This window comes from Lupinus angustifolius, chromosome LG17, assembly GCF_001865875.1.
Source record: "Lupinus angustifolius cultivar Tanjil chromosome LG17, LupAngTanjil_v1.0, whole genome shotgun sequence".
NCBI lineage: Eukaryota > Viridiplantae > Streptophyta > Magnoliopsida > Fabales > Fabaceae > Lupinus > Lupinus angustifolius.
In genome coordinates, this window is record NC_032025.1 from 2,161,484 (window position 1) to 2,185,702 (window position 24,219).

At 35.9% G+C, this 24,219-nt stretch overlaps 2 protein-coding genes and 1 pseudogene across 2 annotated transcripts; all 3 read right to left on the bottom strand.

The window, feature by feature from the left end:
* LOC109330783 lies at nucleotides 294-23,662 on the bottom strand. The gene is given in 13 exon segments (XM_019565062.1): nucleotides 294-1,062; nucleotides 15,481-15,762; nucleotides 16,012-16,709; nucleotides 17,024-17,302; nucleotides 17,414-17,612; nucleotides 18,043-18,163; nucleotides 18,238-18,488; nucleotides 18,569-20,192; nucleotides 20,194-20,266; nucleotides 20,269-20,493; nucleotides 20,496-23,150; nucleotides 23,153-23,473; nucleotides 23,564-23,662. Coding segments are annotated over 12 exon segments (6,954 nt in total). The 5' UTR covers nucleotides 23,361-23,473; nucleotides 23,564-23,662; the 3' UTR covers nucleotides 294-723.
* On the bottom strand, nucleotides 1,069-4,766 carry LOC109331219 (annotated as a pseudogene).
* LOC109331221 lies at nucleotides 7,691-9,648 on the bottom strand. Its single transcript, XM_019565595.1, has 2 exons — nucleotides 8,915-9,648; nucleotides 7,691-7,895 (listed from the first exon to the last, which is right to left on the bottom strand). The coding sequence occupies exons 1-2, from the start codon at nucleotides 9,356-9,358 to the stop codon at nucleotides 7,842-7,844; spliced, it is 498 nt and encodes a 165-aa protein (XP_019421140.1). The 5' UTR covers nucleotides 9,359-9,648; the 3' UTR covers nucleotides 7,691-7,841.

Below are 24,219 nucleotides of genomic sequence, written 5' to 3' on the forward strand. Positions count from 1 at the left end.
CGAAAGAGATTTAATTTCTTAATTACCTCATCTAAAAATACAAATTACCCCAACACTCACTCACACGACTCAACAATATCTATACAAGTATCTCATTTGAAGTGTTTCAGAAAAAAATACCTAATTATTTCACAAGTGCAATAGAAGAAGAAAAATTATCATTTAGAAAATGACTGAGTGACCAAAAGTTCAAAAATCAATCTATAACGACTTAAATATGCTATTATTATTATTTTTAAAAGTCCCCAATACTGTTGGTAATTAAACTTCAAAACCGGTGAGAAAATGTATAGAGAAAACCGATCTTTCTCAAAATTTGATACTTTCGTTACAACAATGTTATATAATATTAAATGCCTTCGAGACACCATATACCAATATATAATTTGCACGGTCTCAATAGAAGGCACCACAATAAAACAAGGAAAAACTAAATAGGCTTTTGACCGATACAACATTCCAAATCATATGAGTGATACCAAACAGCTAGAATGCTAAATCAATCACCTAGACCAAAGTGCTGTAGATCACTTCTGAGCCTTCATCAGGAAGACCGACACAACAAGCTATATGGTACACATTTTGATGTAGCAAACAATTTACCTTACACTAAACCTTCCCTACCCAAATTGTTGAAACTAATAAAAAATATCTTATTTCTGGCACAACAGAAGTTAAATACTCAACCTTCCAGCATTTTCGAATCAAGCACATTGTTCTGCCTCATGACATTTTTGATGCACCACCCGTCGTCTGTTTAGCCACATAAATTTGTTTTACCTTTGATTTATCTGCACTAAGAGATTGATTTCTTCCATGGAACCCCATTTTATGATGGGGCCATTCACCCCTATATGCATTGTTTCTACGTGAAACATTACCTCTTCTCTGATTGATATATCCTGAGGAATGATCACATTGCTGAGCAGACATACTATTTTTCTGTGAGGGGTGATTCTTTAAAGCAGAATTTGTATTCAGATTATTACTATTGCCACCATTGTCATTCTGAACATGAGCATTGGCAGATTGAATCTTGTTGGCAACACTCTGTGTTGTTACCTTGCCAGTAGTGGAATATGAATGATCCACTAATCTGAGTTCATCAGGCAATTGGTTAATGGCTGGTCAACAGAAGGAACATGGCTATACTGAGAAGTATGTACTCCTTGCTGCAGCAATGGCACTGACTGGGGCAGAATGGAAGGAACTTGTGAATTAGGAATATGTGGCCATGGAGCTTGGATTGTCATCTCAGGAGACTGGCATGATCAATTTACATAATTGTTAAATAAGAAAAAAAATGAATATTCAAAACAGTTAAAATGAAGCACAACATAAATTAGTACTTTACTAGTTTTCATTATCTTTTTGCAAAAATTGAACTATAACTAATATTGATAATTCCTATAAAGAACTGAACTATACCCAGTGCTGTAATACAGAAAAATCATCGATGTTTTTGTATGCTCGCGGTTACCACTTCGAGACACATCAAAACTTTACCTGGAAAGGAGAAACATCAAACATGGTCCAAGGAGAATGCATTGGCAGAAGTGGACCAGGAGCAAGTAATGAATTGGAGAAGGCATGTTAGTGGGATTTCCTGGTGAAGTCACCATATTCACAATGCTATCGACATCACTCCCCATGGTGGAAGATGTTGGGTTGTGCTTCCAATCCGGTTGCTTACCTGATGGGATATAGGTGGTGCCCATGAAACTCAGGCCAACTTGTCCAAATTGTCCAACAGGTGCAAAATGGTTATAAAAAACCATGTGTGGCGGCCCCTGGACTCTTGGGATTCCTCCAGGAGGAGTGATAAAAGGCCCAGTAAATCCGGTCGGAGGACCATAAAAGGAATCCACACCAGAATGACACTGATGCCAGCTCCTACTTGGCCCTGACGCTGGTGTAATACTATTTTGAGGCTGAGATTGTGCTACAGCAGCAGACTCATCATGTGGTCCAAAAGCAAATACAGGACGACCACTCATCATATGATTCATTTCATATAAAGGAAATTGAGGAGGGCCAGCAGGAAAATGCGTGATCATCTAACTTGAAAGATGTTGAATCTCTAAGGGAGACCAGAAGGAAATTGGAGGAGTATCAAGAGATAGATCTTCAGGAAGGGATACACTGTGAGGCTCCCCAGATCTAGATTTGGTAATAGATTGTTGATCACTAGCTGCTCGTGCCATAGTAACTTGTACAAGTAAATATGTAGTTCATGAATCTTAATCGGTAAGTCATGTTAAGCATATTTACAGAAACGCAATAAAAACTTATTGGGTGGCCCGATGCACAAGATTTCAGCGTAGTGGGGCCTAAGAAGGGTAAATGAACACATCTTTACCCTTGCAAGTGAAAAGATTGTTTCCAGGATTTGAAGTCATGACCTCAAGGTCACAAGGCAAGTAACCTCAGTAAGTCAGCATATTTAAATAAAAACATATTAATGAGGCAAAACTCGCCTGCAATATTTGTAGCCAGAAAACATCTAGCATCAGAAACAGAGGAAGAACAAGTACTCAATCTATTTCCAACAGTCTCATCATTACTAATTGCAGCGACAACAACAGTTGAAGCAGCTACTTCAGCTTCACAATCTTCTAACTGGCCATGAGATTTATTGTTGTGTTTCTCTTTATCAAAGAACAGATTGGAATCATTTTCAGATCCATCTAGGTTATGGGAAAATTGCAGGTCTGATCCAAATGAACTTTGGGGGCCAAAGCCACCACGAGAAACAGAAAGCCTGCTGGAAGTTAGAACAGTTGGGGATGTCACTGCCCCTAAATACAAAAGGAAATGACCTCCATTAGTAAGACAACCATAAATCCAGAAATATTACTAAAAACTGCAACAACATTTCATTTTTCTATAATCAAATGATTGGAAAAAATCAATTTCATTAAAACATGTATGCTAACCAAATTGAATTTTCTCTCAAGCAAGCAAGGAATTAATTGGGCTGGAAGAAAAAGCCTTTTCCTTCGTCAAAATGGATGATGTAGGCAAGCTGGAATCGTTAACATAACTTTTCAGATCCCCAAGAGAAGCCCGTGAATGAAACTGTTGTGGCTTCATAGCCTCATCAAGTTGTGTCTGTGTAAGAGTCATGACCTGAAATAGAATTGAGCTTTAGATTCTAAACAAACCCATTGGACAGTTTAATATTTATGCCACTCTAATCACCCAACCAGACGAATAAAAAGAATAAAAGGTATGAAATAGGAACCCAATCCTTGAAGGAAAGGATTAGGCCATCTAAAAACCATTAAACAAGGATGATAATAAAATAGATAAATGCTCTATACAACAAAAATATAGTATGGCAAAATGTATAGCCAAAATTCCACTAATATCACTAAACCAATGCCACAAAGGGAGAAATGACCACCAAATTAGAAAACAATGCTTCTAATAATGTTAAATCTCAAAAAGGAATTAGTAAATATAAACCATAATATGCAGAAGAAAATCAGAACATTAGGAACTTTTTGCAAAGGTCATTTATTAAAAAGTTTTTTGAGAGCAAGGGTTCAGACCGGTTGACTATGACTTATTTGCACATTGCCCCAAGAGCCCAAAGATGTCTGAGCATCAACACCAGGGCCAGATCCCATTCCACCACCTAATACCACTAGGAGACTCGTTTTTTTGTAGCCTGTAGAAGGATAGATAATATTGAAGTTCTCTATACAACAATGAGAACAGGAATTCTTTGCAAGAAAACAAGTACCTGCTTGTCTGTGATCTTAAGTCAGAATGAGCACCAATTTTCAAAGAAGGTGTGCCTATAGGAGCTAGTGGTTGAGATGATAAGCTTGAATCAAATCCAGATGAGGCATCAATCTTTGCCATTTTGTGCCCCTCTTCAGCAACCAAATGAGCACGAACCCCGTTTGCCATTTCTCTAGTTGATATGGATCATCTACTATAATTGGCTAAGGCTGCAGCATTTTGTGAAGTAGAACGAGACTTTCGTGGCATCTAGTATTAAAAAATGTTATCAACAGAGATGCTATAAAAAATAAGGTAACATGAAAAGATAGAAACTATAGATATTTAAACCTTTGCACTATGAGACTTGGCCTTGTTTTCTCTCTCCCTTTGTTCACGTCGATCATTTAGCATTTGCCTCTTTGATCTGAATTCTATGAAGTCATCTTCATCACTAGAAGCTTCAATTCCAGGTTGCTCAAATACACGTATAATTCCACTTTGTAATGGAGCATCAACATCTTCCTCAGAACACAAAGTCCTTTTGAGATTACTGTGTCCAAAATGTGAGGTACTTTGGGTCTTTGCTAATTCCTTTCCATCAACCTTGTCAGCTCTACTTTCGGAGTCTATATGCTGGGAATTTTCGGTTAAAGACCTTACAGTTTGTTTTCTCAAATTTTTAGTTGATGTCTTTCTAGGTCCAGTCCTTCCAGATATGCTTGTATCCCTTCCATTGATATTTGAATTATTATCTGATCCATACTGATCACACAAAACCAAACTAGAAGATTGTCTCTTAGTAGTTTCCCGAACACGAAACTCAGTATGTTGAATATTCCTATGAGGCCTCCGAAGAAATCCCGTTGAATCTGAGCGGTTGATTACAGCAAGACCTGATGACCTTGAACCTGAAGTTTTTACTGAAAATGCATGTCTCTTTCCTCTACCACCAGATAGTGGATGGTGTGCCTTTGAGTACATAAACTCATTCTCTTCAAGAACTAATTGAATTGATGCATCTCTGGCAAGCGGCTGGCATTAGCAGCGCATGAAGAGTTCCCAACTGAATTTTGGCTCCTTTGTTTGTCCACTCGGAAACCTGTAGCAGTCCTAGTACTATTAGTACTCTGCTTAAGTCCATCAATATTTTCAGCATTCTCACATGGCATTGAACCTTGGGCTAAATGCCTTGAAATACCTGGTTGGTTATCCAAAGAAGAAGAACTTGTCTCATTTTTAACAACGCGATCAGAAGTATCTGGACCATCGTGAAATGACATTTGACTTCCATGATTATGACTATAAGATAATTCAGATGGAATATTTGGCTGAACAAACGACATTACTTGAGGACCCAGAGGCATTATCCCCTGTGATATGGGAAATGCATACCTTAACTGACCAAATTGGAACAAAGGAGACTGTGATGGGTGCATGTGAGAGTAGGGTGCACCAACCGGTGGATGCAGAGGAAGTGGCATCTGTATAGATCCAATTTGTATCGATGGAACTGGAGATAGTATCAAAGATGGGCCTGAAAAAAGACCAAATTGAAGCTTAATGGGCAGCTCAGCTTGACTTGGAGCAGCTACATTAGATATAACATTTGGACTGCCAGATGAATGAGGGGCAATAGTCCCCGAAGTTGATATAGTTGGACCCACATTGCCTGCACTCCCGGATTCTAAGCAGGGATGAACCTTAGTTGGCTTCTCTGAATCCTCAAACACACTAGAAGTGGTATTAAGATTCACCAGAGATGAATCATAAACAAGTTGAGGGGCTTCACCATCATTGCATGCTTTGTCAAAAGATACATGTTCATCAAGAGTGTTCATAGAGTCTTGTGGTGCTATAAATGTAGTTTCTTCATCCTTCGATGTTCTTTCAAGCTCTACACCCTCATTAAATCCTAATACTAGGTTATCCATCATGTGGGGTGATTGTTTCTCCTCTAAATACATATCTTCAAACTCTTGGTTGAGGGCAATATTATCATGCACTTCATCTTCTTCTTGATAATCTTCATCTTCATCATATTCTTCATGTTCCTGGAACTACTCATTATTCTCAGTAGTCCATTCTTCATCATCAATGGGAGAGACAGCAGATGAGGAAACAACTGCATCCACATTTTGAGCTCTGACACTTATCACAATGGACTCATTCTCCAGAGCTGAGAGGGCATCATTTTTACTTTCCTCTACAAATTATAATTATATGTTTTTTTGTAAAAATTAAATAATGTTAATGACAAAACAGAAAATGAAAATTACATCATGGTTGATTATTAGAGGAAAATAATATAAATAAATGTTAGGAATAATGTATAAATTTTTAGGCTGGTATATTATATATTGCATTCTTGTTTTAATTTGTACTTTTCAATTAAGATCATTTTAAATAGAAAATGTGAGGTTGTGTTAAACTCATTTAGAACACATTTTATTTATGGAGGACGATCAATACAAATCAAATTAAATTAAGGTGCAAATACTAAATCAATTTGAATTCAATTTTTTTAATATCACCAGATATTATTTAAAATTCATGGGAAACAATAAATTTAAATGTAATAAATGAAAATATAAATCAATCAATTTGAATCACATCACCTAGGGATGGCAAAATGGGCTTGGCCTGACGGGCCAGCCCGTTCGGATAGGTGTTTTTAGCGGGCCGGGCTGAGGGTTTTAGCCCAAAAGCCCATATTCAACCCGTTTTGGACACCCGTTTTTTAGACGGGCCATGGAGGGCTGGGCCGGCGGGCCAACATTAGGATTAAAGTTCATTTGTATATCATGTTGCTCATTGCAATTAAGATTAAACTTTTACAATTTTAATTTATATTTTTAATGTAGTCGGATTCAAATTAAATTGAGTAATATATATATTGTATTGTGATTGATTTATAATACAATAGTTCTGATTCTTATACACTTTTTAAAATTTAAGATTTATAAACTCTATTGTGAACTGAGAGTCTAAAAGTTTAAGACTATGATAGTTTATTGTTTAGAATTTACAACTTTTGTACTAATGCAATATGTTATTATGAAATTGTGTTTTGTGTTTATGATTTTTTGTTTTAAAAGACATTTATAAATTGTTAGAATTATTTATTTTTGTCTAAAAGTTTTAATGTGTGTTTAAAAAAACAAAACGGGCCAGCCCGCCGGCCTGTCAGCCTACCAAATATGGGGCAGACTGACATTTTGAGCCTTTTTAACAATAAGGGCCGGGCCGGGCCAGCCCATATCTGACGGGCCAAAGGCGGGCCAGGCCGGGCTGGCCCATATTGCCACCCGTAACATCACCACATGAATCTATAGTAAGGAAACATTTTAGTTCCTTAAAAAATTTCTTCAAACCAAATTATTTTTGAAAAAAATACAAAACTCAATGATTTACAAATATATTAAATGCGAGTGGAATTAGCTATTTTTGATTTTCTATGATTAATCTTATGGACATTGCAGTCATACTTGTAATTATTTTTGATACATTATTAATTCGTGTTCTTCGAGTGCTAAATTGTTATTTTATCTTTTAAGGATCAATTTGGCATATATAATATTTAATGAATATGAACCAAAACAATTTAAAATAACTTAGTTCTTTTTATTTATTTCTAAAACTAAAATTAATAACCAACGCCTAATAGTGTAAGACCATACTAAATCAAAGTTGAAAATTCAATTCCTATGAATAACACTAATTAAAAGAGACACTCAAAAAATATAAAAGATACATTGATAATACAAAAAACTCAAATTCATAAATATAGCATAAAGGCACATGATAAAGGATTATTTTTCTTGTTTTGGCGCTAAAAGTCAAATACTTCAAATGCAGGAAGCAATGCATTTATACATAAAACATAGAAATGCTAATTCCTAGATGATTAGCAGAAATCAGAATAGAAGAGAAAAGAAGAATCTAAATCTAGAATCTAAATCTAAATTACAAACAAAATCCTTATACATACCACCCCAATGAAAACTAAAACAAAATGGCTTTTTTTCTTACCTTGTCACCAAGGTACGAAATCCAAAATGGGAAAAATGTTGAATTCCTCTACAAATTTAACACTTACTTCACCCACAACTCTATAACCCAATTTCCATATCTCCGCAACTTGACCCTCCTTCATTCAACATCTTCTGTATTATACCATAAAATCAAAGATCAAACAATCAGATTAACACTTTAGTAATAATCTGAATAAGGAAAAGCCAAATTATAGTTCAAATTTATCATAAGAAATAAAATATATTATTAATAATAAACTAATCTCTTTTAATATATGTGATTATCATTTTCAACAAATATCGCTATCAGAAATCAAAACACATTTAACCTACTACATAATTGAGTTATAATGTAACCTTACACCACTAAGCAATGCATCCTTAGAAATGAGAAAACAATATCAATTTATTAAAAACAAAAATAAATGTTTTTGTTGATTTGTCTAAAACAAATCAAACAACAATTTAAAAAACAAGAGTAATAAATGATAACTTTCCGAAATAAATCCCAATTTTTAGATAATAATTAAGATCATATTAATTACTTGGTATTAATTAAAAAATAAAATGAGGGAAATTCTATTTTGAAATTAAAGACCATTAACTCCTAATACTAACTCATAATTATCTGAGGAATTTTTTTTCCAATGGATATTTCTTTTGCTAACCAGCAACCACACTTACAATAAAAGTTAATAACTACTTATTTTTTTAAGTGTCGTAACCGATTATTTTACACAAATTAAAATAAATTATTAGATTCTTTGATTTTAGCAAAACAATTTTGTTATTCTCAACCGTTGTATGAGTTTAATAAATAAATAAAAATGTTATTTTCAGTATTATGTTTAGTGCAACTATTTATTCGTTCTTTAATTATAAAGGAGATACATATAATTAATAAATAATTGAGAAAACTAAAACATAAGTTATATCCCCTATTATTAAAATTATAATATATATCCTCTTTTTGTAAATATAAGAAAGTAATTAACTAGAATACATATCATAATTTAATCTTATAAGATGACTTATGTAGTGAATAGATAATTTATTCTCTAAATAATAAATAATGAGAATTAAATAAGAATGGTAACATGAGAGGAAGTGAGAGTAAATAAAAAACTAAAAAAAAAACTATGATCTGTGACCTGAGAAAGTGTAGATCCATCATTGACCAATGGAGACCTTCTTGGTTCAACTCCACTGTCAGAAGAACCTTCACTCCTGTTACCCTTATTCTTTGACCCTATGTGACTTTTTCTCAAACCAAGAAACCCTTTCCACCTATTTGAGGAAGACCCTTTTTGTGGCTTTAGCGAAAATCTCTGAGACCCATCATCATCCACAAGAAGCTCTTCTCTGAGTGTGGTTGTAGCCCTATGCATGTGGTTGTTGTTATCCTTGTAAGGCAATAACCTTCCCTTGAATAAAAGCTCATCAGCACTACTCATCATGGAATAGTTTCTCACTGATGAAAACTCAAAGTCAGAAGACACTTGTGGTGGTGTTTCTGAGCTGCTAGAACTTCGTTCTTGCCTCATGGCTTGTTTGGATTCCACAAAATCATTTGAGAAAGAGATTCTAGGGTTCATTGTGATTATGATGATATTGATGTTGATGACCCTTCTTCTGCTACTAGTTGTACATGTCTAAGTATGCCACGACAATTCAGAAAACAACAACATATAAATTTAATTGAAAACAAACAAAATGGATGCGAGAAGTACAAACAAGAAGGAGCTTATTACAACTTGGGGACCCCCTCTCCTTCTCACTGTTACAACAATATATTCAGAATAGATGTTTGTATTTATATATAGTAAAATGTTTTTTGTGCAGCAAAATGTGGGATACTGTGTGGAGTGTTTTCTAGTGAAATATTACATTAGATTATTGTTAAAGATGAGATTTTTATTGAACATTATGTAATTAACATATTAGCATTTTTTGGTCCAATGAGAATCCGTACAAGATCTTACATGGGAGGAGAGAGAGGATGAGAAAGATTCCGAAATACTTTTTAGGGTTTAAACCCTGACTAAATATTCAAGATATGTACTGTCTCCAGTTACACTAGTCTCTTTGGACGTTGTGAACTCAATGAAACTGCTAAGAAATTGTGTATTTCTTTTTCATGCATTTGACCCATTGGGCAGAGCTATTACTGATTTAAAAAGCTCGTCTTTTTATGCCAAATCCTAGTGCCAATAAAGTGTTGGGAAGATTCGAAGAACTTGCACTTATAACTATGTCATATCAACATCCAATACTTACCAAGAAAACATGCATTATCCATGTATGTTTGTTTTGTTATTTTTTAAACAAAATTGTTTATTGACTAGCTAGTTGGAAATGGTCAAAGCATAAATATATAGTTTAACATCATTTTGGTCTCTTCAGTCATCCCATGAGATCAGTTTTATGACAGAGAAATGGAAAATTTAAAATTCTGTCTGCAAAAATATAAAACAAATGAGTAAAGTGTACCCTTCAGATCACATGCGTGAAGGGTAAAACACATAGTAGAGAAAGCAACAATATAATATAATTGGAATTAAAGAGATTAAGAATGATAAACAATATTACTCTTCTGTGAAGTAACTAATGCATCCTTCCAATTGTATAATCGGTTGTTAATGTCGTAGGAGTACCACCTATTCTTCTAGTTTATTTTTATTTTTATTAATGAATTTTATTGCGGACAAAAGAAAAAATAAGATAAATTTTTGAAGGTAAGTTGTTGTTAAGGGTCCAACTACCACAGTGACAGAGATACAGGTTACAGAGAGGACGGGCATGCATGCATGCACAGCACAGCACAGCACACAGCTCTGTTAATTGACTAAGCTAAAGTGAATGAGCTGGCGATACTGACCGATCAAACTCACCACGTGATCTTTATTATCTTTCAGGCTTCCATTAGATTATGTAATTCAATTACTGATTTTTTATCCAAAATGGGGTGCTTGCATTAACTAAGAATGATGACTTATTTTGGTGTTAGTGTAATTATAGTTATTCATCACTACAGTGCATGGTAGATTGAAATTAAATGTTTTATCTGTATTTCTTCATTAGTTTGCTCTCCGAGCCTTCTATTGGTAGAGTGAAAATGGAAGTGAAAGATAATGAGAGAAGAGAAATTAACTAAAAATAATATTTTCGTTGATTTGAGACATGGTTTGAAACACAATTTAAAATAATAAAACTTTATCCCAAGAGGAATAGGTCTTCTTTTTTTTACATAACTAAACAACACAAATATTCACTATATTTCCCATATATTTTTCTCTTTTCACTCTCTCACGTATATTTATCTTTTCTTACATTCTTCTATTTAATAAAAGGAAGTTATTGATCTATTTAGTCTTTTTATAAGACTAAACTAGTTGATGAGATTTATTTCCAATGATTAAGTGTGTATTTTCCATGTCTCAATAAAGGATGTAGTGGGTAGAGAGAATCCAAAATGAACATTTAATCATTTGAATGGCCTTCCTTGTTTAAAGTCACGTGGCATGGTCCCTTTACTTCATGAGATAGACATCACTCGCTTTCACCATAGAATTGTTTGAATCTTCTATGCAAATAAGTATATATCCCGGTGTAGAGAATCACATGAAAGAAAACATAATTTGTTCCATCAAAAGTGTCCTTCAATTCATAATTTGTTTCTACACACATAACAAAGCCCAAACCAAATGGAATATATAAAACTTTTCACTCTTAAATATATAACTTCCCAAATGAAATTTATCTTTTTTCTGTCCTTAACCTCAACTCTGACAACAGATTAAAACCATAATCTCAATTTAAGAACAAATTAGAAAAAAGTATAATACTAGATACTCCTTTCTCCAGGACCAGTAAAGGCTGGTATTGGTAACATGCATGCAGGAAAGGACGAGGAGGGTACTAAAATATTAAAGTTGAGGGACATAGTTGTCAATCACGTGGTTCAACCCATTTCAAGTAGTTAGCCTAATGGGGTTATGACGCGTGGTTGGTTTCCCATAAAGGATAGGGATAAAGATAGATGTCCCAAACTGTGTATCGAACAATATTTTGGACTAATAATATTAAAACAAAAATATAAAATATAATGAATATTTAGATTTGTTAATTCATATGACAATGTTTTGTTGGTACTAAACATAATTTGGAATGGAATTTAATATAGCATATCCTTATTCTATATATTGAACATGGACCAGTCAAACATGTTTTGCAAATTCATTCTTGGCCTGACATAGCTGCATCTCGGTCTCGGTCTCCCATATTGTTAGCAACTACTTTCATCTTATTGGCTGTGATATGATATTATCTCGCCACAGTAAATGGTGGATACCCAAATGCTAAAAGTATATAAGTATAACCTAAAGTTTATTTTTTTCATATGAACTCTTGTATTTATCGTGTATTTCATTTTACAATGTCAAACAAACACAACAATGAGGAGAAACAAGGACAACAGTGGGGTGAGAGTGGTGTCAATGTCATAGAATTCGATATGTTTTTCTAAAAAATATGTTACTTCATACACTACTTATTATAATTGGTAAAAAAATATATTTAAGTTAAAATTTAATAATTTATTATTTTCTGATTAATCATAGTAAATGATATATTAAACGGTCCAATTATACAACTTCAATACCTTATGGCTTTCTCTTTTTGAAAAAAGATAATAGAGCTCCATCAGCACTCCATTCTATAATGTTAATAGAAGTTTATAAAAATTATTGTCCCAACTAAAGTTATAATAATAAATAAGACTTAAAAAATACTTACTATAAGAAATTAAGAATGAAAGTACGTTATTACATCAAATGTTGTATATATTTAATACAAATTTGAACTCATATTTAGCTTGTAATGCACTGTTTCACTATCAGCATCATTGAAATTCGTTACTAGTGTGTAGGATTGGGGTAAATATAAAACAAATGTGTGATGATTGAGCATCTTTCTATGCAGTTTTATTATGTAAAATGTTTGGAGATAGACTAGGACCTATAATTTAAATAACACATTGCAAAAGTCCTCAAGCTGCGAAGACCCTTTCTTTTAGCCAGTACTCCCACTGTGATATCAGATTAAAATAGGACTAGCCACACTTGCTGAATTTATTTATTAATAATCATAACTTTTTATTACGCTTGCACCAACTGTTGCATGTCACACATGAAAACTTCACACGTTCCTTTTCTCATACCTTATAGGAACATATATCATCTTTGATACTCCAAAAGTGCAAATACTTAACGTGGTACAAATAATTTTTTAACGATTCAGATTTTTTTTAATAAAATAATATTATAAAATTGTCAAACTTCATTTCACCTCATATTCATGTTCCAGTACTCGATGGTGCGGTGAGTATCCCAACCCACAAAATAGGCATATTGTAAGTTTCTTACAAATACTTTGTGAGGATATTTTTTCCCACACAAGTTTTAGAGTAAAGCAATCAACAATTGAAAGATATCATCTTTTTATGCCACAAAATTATTTCATATTAAAAATGATAATATGATAATTATTAATTGAACTACCTTATCTAAAATCATTTTTTTCTTTCTATCTTTCTTCCCCCACTAATCCTGTGGCTCCGGTCAAAGCCTGCAATTCTGCATGACAGCAATGTACAGGCATAACCAGAAAGTAGCTAGCAGTTAAAACAAGGACCGGGACCCCAAAGCAGATAAAATCACTACAATGTAATCAGTCCCTAATGTTAATATTATTTTATTAAATATGTTAATCTTATTTTTAAATTGATAAAAAATATCAGTACAATGTAACAGTCCACGTACCAAACACTAGGCAGGAGTATTGTCAATGATATATATGACACATACTTTTAACTTCCAATCTAATAATTGTGGATCATGTAATAAAATGATTAAACATCATATGCATTCTGAGATTGGGAAGGGAAGAAGAATTTTGAAGAAAGAGAAAAATGGCAAGGAAGAGAAGCAATATGTAAAGTTAATTCATTAAGGAAGTGAATTAAAAATATCAAACCATGTGTACCAAAATAATACTTAGTAACTCAGTCCAAGAAACTCTGGAATACATCAGAGTTTAGAATAGTTAAGCTTTTGAGAAATTTCTCAGTAGCATCAAGAGTGACAACATACGCAACACCAACTATATTATTATTTAAACCAAACTCAATACCTGATAATGATCAAATCAAGAAGATTCATGGGATTATAGGGCTGATTATATATTAAAAATAATGTTATTTCTAAGCAACAACAACGACCATACCACAATAATGTTCCTATTCTTTTCTGATTTTTATCCTTAAACCAAATTCTAAAGGACAGAATAAGAGTTACCAATCATTCATGCAGCACCAAAGAGATATACCAGTTAAATAGCTTATGTCAAACCGTTGAAGAAAATGGAATTGAAACTTGAAAGGAATGTGTCAAATAAAATATTCCATAAAAACTACCATTTTTGAAGTTTTAAGGTTCTACGGCAATATATAACTTAATCGGATGAAGTTGCCTGAGAGAATCTAAATTCTTAACTATCCCATCTAAAAATACAAAACTACTCCAACACTCACTGTCACAGCGACACGATTTAAGGATATGTATAAGGGTATCATTTCAAGTGTTAAAATATTCCCTAATTTATTACAATTACAGTAAAACAAGAAAAAAATCCCATTAAAAAAATGATCAGTGACGAACAGTTCAAACTTCAAACTACTATTCATAAAACCAAGTAGGCTACTACTATTATTTTTAAAACTTGTCCAATAGTGTTGGTAATGGAATTTAAAAAAGGAAGAGAAAAATAACTATAGAAAAGTAGCTTTCTTTATGTTGTGATAGTGCTAAGTTTTTTACATTGTCAACCTAAGATCTATCATTCATGTAATAATTATCATTCACTTTTAAATAAATGTAATATATATGAATAGTGAGTAATTTACGGGCATAAATTTTATACTCTTCTCAAAATTGATACTTCCTTTACAACAATGTAATAGAATATACGATAAATAATCTGCCCAGTCTCAGACTCTCAAGTCAAACCATCACAATAAAACAGGAAAGATGAAATAGGCTAAGACCGATAAAACATTCCAAATCATATGGCTGATACCAAACTGCTAGTATGCTAAATCAATCACCTGGACCAAAGTGCTGTAAATCTCTTCTCAGCTTTCGTCACGGCGCATCAAGCTATATGGTACACAATTTGATGTAGCAAACAATAATTTACCTTACACTAAACCTGCCCTACCCAAAATGTTGAAACCAATCAAAACTCTCATTTCTGCCACAACAAAAATTAAATACTTAGCCTTCCAACCTTTTCAAATCAAGCACATGGTTTTGCCTCATGACACTTTTGATGCACCACCAATCGTCTGTTTAGCCACATAAATTTGTTTTACCTTTGATTTATCTGCACCAAGAGATTGATTTCTTCCATGGAACCCCATTCTACACTGGGACCAATCACCCCCAGATGCATTGTGTTTACGCGAAACATTATCTCTTCTCTGATTGATATATCCTGAGGAATGGTCACATTGCTGAGTGGACATACTATTTTTCTATGAGGGCTGATTCTTTACAGCAGAATTTGCATTCTGATTATTACTATTGCCACCATTGTCATTATGAACATGAGCATGAGCATTGGCAGATTGATTCTTGTTGACAACACTCGGTGCTGTTACCTTACAGGCAGTGGAGTATGAATGATCCACTAATCCAAGTTCATTAGGCAATTGGTTAACATTTGCATCAGATGCTGTGGGGTAATTTATACCAACATCAGATGTAGAAGTTTGAGAACTGGAAAACCTATTAGAATTTAGTGGCTGGTCAAGAGAAGGAACATGGCTATAATGAGAAGCGTTTACTCTTTCCTGCAGCGAAGGTACTGACTGGGGCGGAATGGATGGAACATTTGAATTAGGAACATGCGGCCATCGAACTTGTACTGTCATATCAGGAGACTGGCACAGCAAATTTACATAATTGTTAAATAAGAAAATTTGACTATTTAAAACAGTTAAAATGAAGCACAACATGAATTAGTACTTTACTAGTTTTCATTATCATCATGTAAAAATTGAACTTATAACTAATACTGATAATTCTGAAGGAGAACTACACTAAACCCTAGCTGCAATATGGCAAAACACATGTTTTTGTACGTTCACGGTTAGCACTTGCAACCCTGAGACATATATCAAAAAAATTACCTGGAAAGGAGGAACATCAAACAGGGTCTGAGGAGAATACGTTGGTAGAAGTGGTGAACCAGGAGCAAGATGATGAATTGGAGAAGGCATATTATATGGATTTCCTTGTGAAGTCACCATATTCACATTGTTATCCCCTTCACTCTCTATGGCAGAAGATGTTGGGGTGTGCTTCCAATCCGGCTGCTTACCTGTTGGGATATAGGTGGTGCCCAAGAAACTCAAGCCAACTTGTCCAAATTGTCCAACAGGTGCAAAATGGTTATAAACAATCATGTGTGGAGGCCCTTGGACTCCTGGGATTCCTCCAGGAGGAGTGATAAAAGGCCCAGTAAATCTTGTCGGAGGACCATAAAAGGAATCCACACTGGAAAGGCACTGATGCCAGCTGCCAGTTGGCCCTGACACCGATGTATTACTATTTTGAGGCTGAGATTGTGCTGCAGCAGCAAACTCGTCATTTGGTCCAAAAGCAAAGACAGGACGACCACTCATCATATGATTCCTTTCATAGAAAGGAAAATGAGGAGGACCAACAGGAACATGTGAGATCATGTGACTTGAAAGATTTTGTTGATTTTGTAAGGGTGACCAGAAGGAAATTGTAGGAGTATCAACAGATAGATCTGCAGGAAGAGATACACTGAGAGGCTCCCCGGATTTGGATCCGGTAATTGATTGCTGCTCACTAGCTGCTCCTATCATAGTAACTTGTACAAGTAACTATGTAGTTCATGAATCCTAATTAGTATGTCATACTAGCATATTTACATAAAAGTAAATAAAAACTTATTAGGGTGGGCCCACCTAGTAGTATATGGGAATGGCAAATATACACAGCCTTACCATTGCAAGCAAGGAGGATATTTTCAGGATTTGAACCTATAACCTCTAGCTCATAAGGCAAGCAACCTTAGCATATTTAAATAAAAACTTAATAATGAGGAAAAGTTCAGCTGCAATATTTGTAGCTACGAAACATTTAGCATCTGACTCTAAGAAGAAAAGGTACCTAATCCATTTCCAACAATCTCATCATTACTAATGGCAGCAACAGCAACAGCTGAAGCAGCTGCTTCAGCTTCACAACCTTCTAACTGGCCATGGGATTCATTCTTGTATTTCTCTTTATCAAAGAAAAGACAGGAATCATTTTCAGATCCATCTAGGTTGTGGGAAACTTGAAAGTCTGATCTAGATGAATGTCGGAGGCCAATGCCACGAGACACAAAACGCCTGCTGGAAGTTAGAACAGTTGGGGATGTAAATACAAGAGGAAATATCCTCCATTAGTAAGACAACAGAAAATCCAGAAAAATTAATTCAAATTGCAACAAAATTTCCTCTATTTATAATTAAATGACTGGCAGAAACCCATTTCATAAAAAACTTATTTGCTAACCAAATTCAATTTTCTCTCCAACAAGCAAGGAATTAATTGGGCTGGAAGCAGAAGGGGAAGCTTTTTCCTTGCTCAAAATGGATGATGTAGGCAAGCAGGAATTGCTAACAGCACTTTTCAATTCTCCAACAGAAGCATGTGAATCAAACTGCTGTGCCTTCATAGCCTCGTCAAGTTGTGTCTGCGTAAGAGCCATGACCTGCCATAGAATTTAGCATTAGAGTTTAGATTCTAAACAAAACCATTAGACAGTAAAATATTAATGTCACCCTAATCACCAAACCATAAGAACAAAAAGAATCAAAAGTATACAGTAGGGACTCGATCCTCAAATGAAAGGATTAGGCCATCTAAAAAATAAAGAATGATAAGAAAATGGAAAAATGCTCTATACAACAAAAATATACAATAGGAAAATGTGTATCCAAAATTCCACAAATATCACCAAACCAATGCCACAAAGGGAGAACAGACCGCCACATTAGAAAACCAATGTTTCTATTTGTGTAAAATCCCAAAAATAAATTATTAAATAAAAAAATAACAAGCAGAAAAAATCAAAACATTCAGAACTTTTTGCGCAGACCATTGTAGTCTTGAAAAGATTTTTGAGAGCAAGGATTTCCGGCCTGTTGATCATGACTGATTTGCACGTTACCCCGAGAGCCCAAAGATGCCTGACCATCATCAACAACAGGCCCAGATCCCTTTCCACCACCTAATACCACTAGGAGACTCGTTTTGAGTGGCCTGTTCAAGGAAAGACAATATTGATATTTTCTATACAGCAGTGACAACATGAATTCTTACAAGAAAATAAGTACCTGCTTGTCTGTGATCTTAAGTCAGAATGAGCACCAATTCTCAAAGGAGGCGTGCCTATAGGAGCTAAGGGTTGAGACGATAAGCTTGAATCAAATACAGATGAGACATTAATCTTTGCCATTTTGCGCCCTTCTTCAGCAACCAAATGAGCATGAACCCCGTTGGCCATTTCTCCAGTTGATATGGATCCTCTGCTATAATTGGCTAAGGCCGCAGCATTTTGTGCAGTAGAACGAGACCTTTGTGGCATCTAGTATTAAAAAATGTTCTTAGAGTGATGGTATAAGAAATAAGGGCACATGAAAAGATAGAAACAGTAGACATTTAAACCTTTGCACTTTGAGACTTGGCCTTCATTTCTCTCTCCATTTGTTCTCGCCGATCATTTAGCATTTGCCTCTTTGACCTGACTTCTATGAAGTCATCTTCATCACTAGGAGCTTCAATTCCAGGTTGCTCAAATACACGTATAACTCCACTCTGTAACGGAGCAACATCTTCCTCAGAACACATGGTCCTTTTGAGATTACTGTGTCCAAAATGTGAGGTACTTTGGGTCTTTGTTGATTCATTTCCATCAACCTTCACCGCTCTGCATCCCGAATCTATTTGATGGGAATTTTCTGCAGCAGACTTTACAATTTGTTTTCCTAAGGTTTTAGCTTATGTCTTTCTCGGTACAGTCCTTCCAGATATGCATGTACTCCTTCCATTGATATTTGAGTTATTATCTGAACCAAATTGATCAGACAAAACCAAACTAGAAGATTGACTCTTCTTAGCAGTTTCCCGAACTCGAAACTCAGTATGTTGAACATTCATACGAGGCCTCCGAAGAAATCCCCTTGAATCTGAGCGGTTGATTACAGCAAGACCTGATGACCTTGAACCTGGAGTTTTTACTGAAAAGGCATGTCTCTTTCCTCTACCACCAGATACTGGATGATGCGCCTTTGAGTACATAAATTCCTTCTCTTTGGGAATTGAATGAATTGATGCATCTCTGGCAAGTTGCTGACCATTTGATTCATAAGCAGTGGATGAAGTGTTCCCGGCTGAATTTTGGCTCCTCTGTTTGTCCACTCGGAAACCTGTAGCAATCCTAGTACTATTAGTACCCTGCTTAGGTCCATCAATATTTTCAGCATTTTCACTTGGCCATGAAGCTTGTGATAAATGCCTTGAAGTACCTGGTTGGCTATCCAAAGAATAAGGCCTGGTCTCATTTTTAACAAAGCGATCATCAGGACCATCATGAACTGACATTTGACCTCCATGACTATGATTAAAAGATAATTCAGATGCAATATTTGGCTGAGCAAACGACATTGCTTGAGGACCCAGAGGCATTATCCCCAGTGATGGGTGCATATGAGAGAAGGGTGCACCAACCAGTGGATGCAAAGGAAGTGGCATCTGTATAGATCCAATCTGTATAGATGGAACTGGAGATGGTATTAAAGATGGACCCGCAAAAAGACCAAATTGAAGCTTAATGGGTAGCTCTGCTTGACTTGGAGCAACTACATTAGGCACAACATTTGGGCCAACAGATGAGTGAGGGGCAATAGCTCCCGAAGTTGATACAGTTGGACACACATTGCCTGCACTCGCAGATGCTATGGATGGATGAGAATTAATGGGCTGAATTACCGAATCTTGAGTTGGCTTCTCAGAATCCTCAAACACCCTACAAGAGCTATTAAGATTCAGTTGGGATGAATAAAAAACAGCTCGAGGGGCTTTGCCATCATTACATGCATTGTCAAAGGATACATGAACGTCAAGACTGTTGATAGAGTCTTGCGGTGCCATAAATGTAGTTTTTCCATCCTTCGATGTTCTTTCAAACTCCACATTGGGCATCCCAACCTGCACACCCTCATCAAATCCTAATACCAGGTTTTCCATCATGTGGGGTGATCCTTTCTCCTCTAATTGCATATCTTCAAACTTGGTTGAGGTCAATATTATCATGCACTTCATCTTCCTGATAATCTTCATCCTCATCATATTCTTCCTGTTCTGGAACTGCTCATTATTCTCATTAGTCCATTCTTCATCATCAGCAGTTGAGACAGCAGATGAGGAAACAACCGCATTCACATTCTGAGCTCTGACATTTATCACAATGGACTCATTGTCCAGAGCTGAGAGGGCGTCATTTATACTTTCTTCGGAAATTAATTTCACAGGAGAATCTCCAGATCCATCTAAATCATCATGAGAGAGATGTGTTCGAGAACTAGGGGGCTTGAAACAAAGAGTGAAGATTGAGAATCACACATATGTGCTGCCTTCACTTCATGATCCTTGTTTTCAGTAGTCTCATGCATGGCATCGACGACTTCAGTAGGGATGGTAGATACACCACTTCCAGCCTGATCATAGCTTATCTCATTGCCTAAGAAGGAAGAAGGACCTGGGTATTCATTTATACTCCTGCGTGTTCTGGGTACAGAAGCTAGTGTTGGAGGGGGAAGAACACAAGGCTGCCTTACCGAATAAGGTGACCTCCCCAGATAGGTGTAAGGGCCATCTGACTCAATATTGGGATCAGAGCACTCAGGGTATGGAGAAAATGGATTGTCATGGGAACGGCTTTGTGACCAACCATCACCAAATCTGTCTACAAAATTTTCATGAAAATCAGAATCAATCTCTGTATTTCTGCCAAAGCGATCTCCATCTCCAGATTTATTGCACCTCTGACCATGTAAGTGAGCATATTCATCTAAACGAGAATCTGAAAGCCCTCCCTTATTATGGTTCCTTGAAGACATGAATCCGGCACCACCATAGTAACCCTTCCTCGTAGATGGCTTTCCAACAAGCGATGAATCTCTATGAGGACCATAACTATTGTTGACATTATCATGTTCCTGCATATAGGGCGCATGACTGCTCCCATTGTCATAAGCATTTCTCCATAAATTAACTGTTTTCCCTCTATCAACAAAGTTAGAAGAAGTATCCCTGGAAAAGTGAAGCCTAGAGCCTGTATCCAGCAGCCTGTTAACACTTGATGAATCGGAAGAGACAGAGGTTATTATTCTTTCAACAATTCTTTCACTTTCATCCCAATCACTTATATCTGTAGCCCAGGATGAGTCTTTTTCCTTCACAAACCCACGAATCCTCTCATCCACGGGAACTGGAGAATGAGTATCGCCTTTGACTGCTTCAGTCTGCCTCCTAGCAATCCTTTGCTCCAATTCTAAATTTTTTTGTTTTGTAGCTTGTTTCCGCCTCTCTTCTTCTAGGTTGGTCCTTCGTTTCTCTTCTTCCTTTGATAACCTCAGCTCTTCAGCCTTCCGCAAAGATCCAATCCGCTCTTGTTCTGCTTGACATGCTGCCTCTCTTGCCTCTTCTTCCAACCTCCTCTTCCTCTCTTGTTCTCTAGCTTGCTTTAGTCTCTCCTCTTCTTCTCTACGAGCAAACTCCAATGGCCTTTCCTGTTCTTCAATGATCTTCTGCCGTTCCTGCTCTTGAATCCTCTGCACTCTTTCAAGCTCAGCCTCAAATGACTCTCTAACACGATCATGAAAATCAATTTGCTTTAGTGCATCCTTCTTCTTCTTAACCACTCCAACAATACCGGCTGAAAGTATATCCCCTCCATCAAAACCAGAAGCTCCAAAATCATTAGTAAATGGATCCACCAAGAAAGACTTTTCATTCTTTGGGAAAGGACGTTTTTCTCTGCCAAAACTAAGTAGAGGATCATTCACAGGAAGCCCTTTACCACCCAATGAAAAAGAGGAACTTAACATTGAAATCTGGAAAGAATCAACTCTATTTCTGCTTTGTTGTTCATTACCAGCAGCACGATCCCAAGCATTCCGTTCAGACCGCCGACCACTATATAATTCTGTTGAGTTATTCCAAGGATGTTTCCCTCCCTGGCCATACCCCATAACCATTTTTCCAGGATAATCATGAGCAGCATTATCTCGGAAATGTGATGGAACATATTTGTCATCATGCCCTACTTCTATATTCATGGTAGAATGTTGTGTACCAGTATCATTTCTGACATTTGCTGCATCTTGAACAACAAACCCATCCTTTTGAAAAGATGAATTTCTCCAAAAACTTCCTTTCCGCCCCTCTCTACTGGCTGTTCTGACATAAGGGTCCAGTTTAGAGACTTCACTAGAGGAAACTTTTCCGGTTTCATTGTCCCACTGTCACCGCTTGTCAAAGTTTTGAGTAGGCTTCTGTGGCAAAATACTAGACCTGGGAAAATCAAAATCTCTTTCCCCATAAGCATCATTCCTCGAAAATCCATGATCTCTGCTTCGGTCAGTAAAACCATGACTTGAATCACGTTCATCATCAGCCCAATCTGATCTTGGTTTCAACTGAACTAGGGGTAGAGGAGCAGGGAAATACTCCTCCTGCTTCCTACCTTGCTGAGATGCCCGAGAACCACCTAAACTACTAGGCCTTTGATACCCATTCACACTCAAACTATTGCCAACATCAACAAGTGAGCTTGATCCAGAAACTTCCTTCTGCTCAGTGGATAAACTATCACTGCCAAACTGTTTATGCTTGTTATTAAAAGCTTCCTTAGGCTTGTGAGGTGTCAGAGACGATGAAGACAATGTGGCGGCCTTCAATGAAGGAAAGTCCTCTCCTCTTAACACAATTGCCTTCTCAACAATAGGCTGAGGTGGAGCTGAAGGTGGGATATAAACACTGCTCCCTCTGCTAAACCCATCCACTGCTGGCAGGTCAGCAACCAAGTGTTGTTTTTCTTGCAATGCAATTGTGGCGGGCTTGGTCCACCCCATACTAGAAGAAGGTGGTCTGAGACCGCTTCCAGAGCCCGCTGCGCCAGCAGTACCAGCAGCAGATCCTAAAGAATCAAAGCGTTCATGCTCTTTGCGGAGGGATGGGAGATTCAAGGGGGTGGAACAGAAAGCTTCGTCCCAGCAGGCTTGTGTGAACTCCGAGGCCTCGACAGAACCACCATGCCTCCACCACCACCACCACCTCCTCCTCCTCCATTGACATTGGCACGGTTACGATTGGATCCATAAGAGCTAGAATGTTGGCCGTATGATTTGTTGAGATTCACGGATGCGAATTTGGTCGCTGCGGTGGGATTGGCCATCAGAGTCGGAGACCAAGTGCGATTATTTTGGCGGATGTTGATTCCCGCCAAAGCATCAAAACCCAACACTGCGATTCAGAAACTGATCCTGGTCCAATTGGCGGATCTTGATGCTGAAAAGAAGTAACAAAAACATTAATATTATACTCACCAATTCTGAGAAATAAAGGCAGCGCGAAATGGAGATTGAAGAAGAAGCGTACCTGTTCTGTTACGTTGTTGAGTTGATGATTGGATTAGGGTTTGTCACAGTTGAATGGGATGAAATGAAATAGTATTAGAGAAGATAGAAACTTTATATCTCATAATCTAATTATATCTAATAAAATATTTATAATATTATTAGTAACAGTAATAATCCAGTGTAATATCATTGTTACAAGGAAATATGAGTGTTATGTAAAGTTTAAACAACATTTTATTTGAATTATTGATATACTTTATAAGAAATGTTTGTAAGTTAATCATTAAGAAATGATGTATTATCTTATGAATAGTTCAATTTCTTATGAGTATAATAGGAGTTTTTCATTTCGTAATTAACCAAAAATAATAATAAAACACTAACTCTTATATTATTATTATTTAGACTTATATATACAATACATCATTATTTGTATAATTTAATTATATTTTTTACCCATTTTTTTTGTATATACACTTACATACAAAAATAATGAGTATAATATCTATTCTATATTCTATACTTTCTATACTATATATAAAGTCAAAACATGGTGTAACCACCACCATGGCATAATTTATATATTCCTATTTTGCCTTTCACATTATTTAATTTTTACAAAAAAATCATATAATTATAATTAATCATCACTAACATATTAATTAACCACATCCC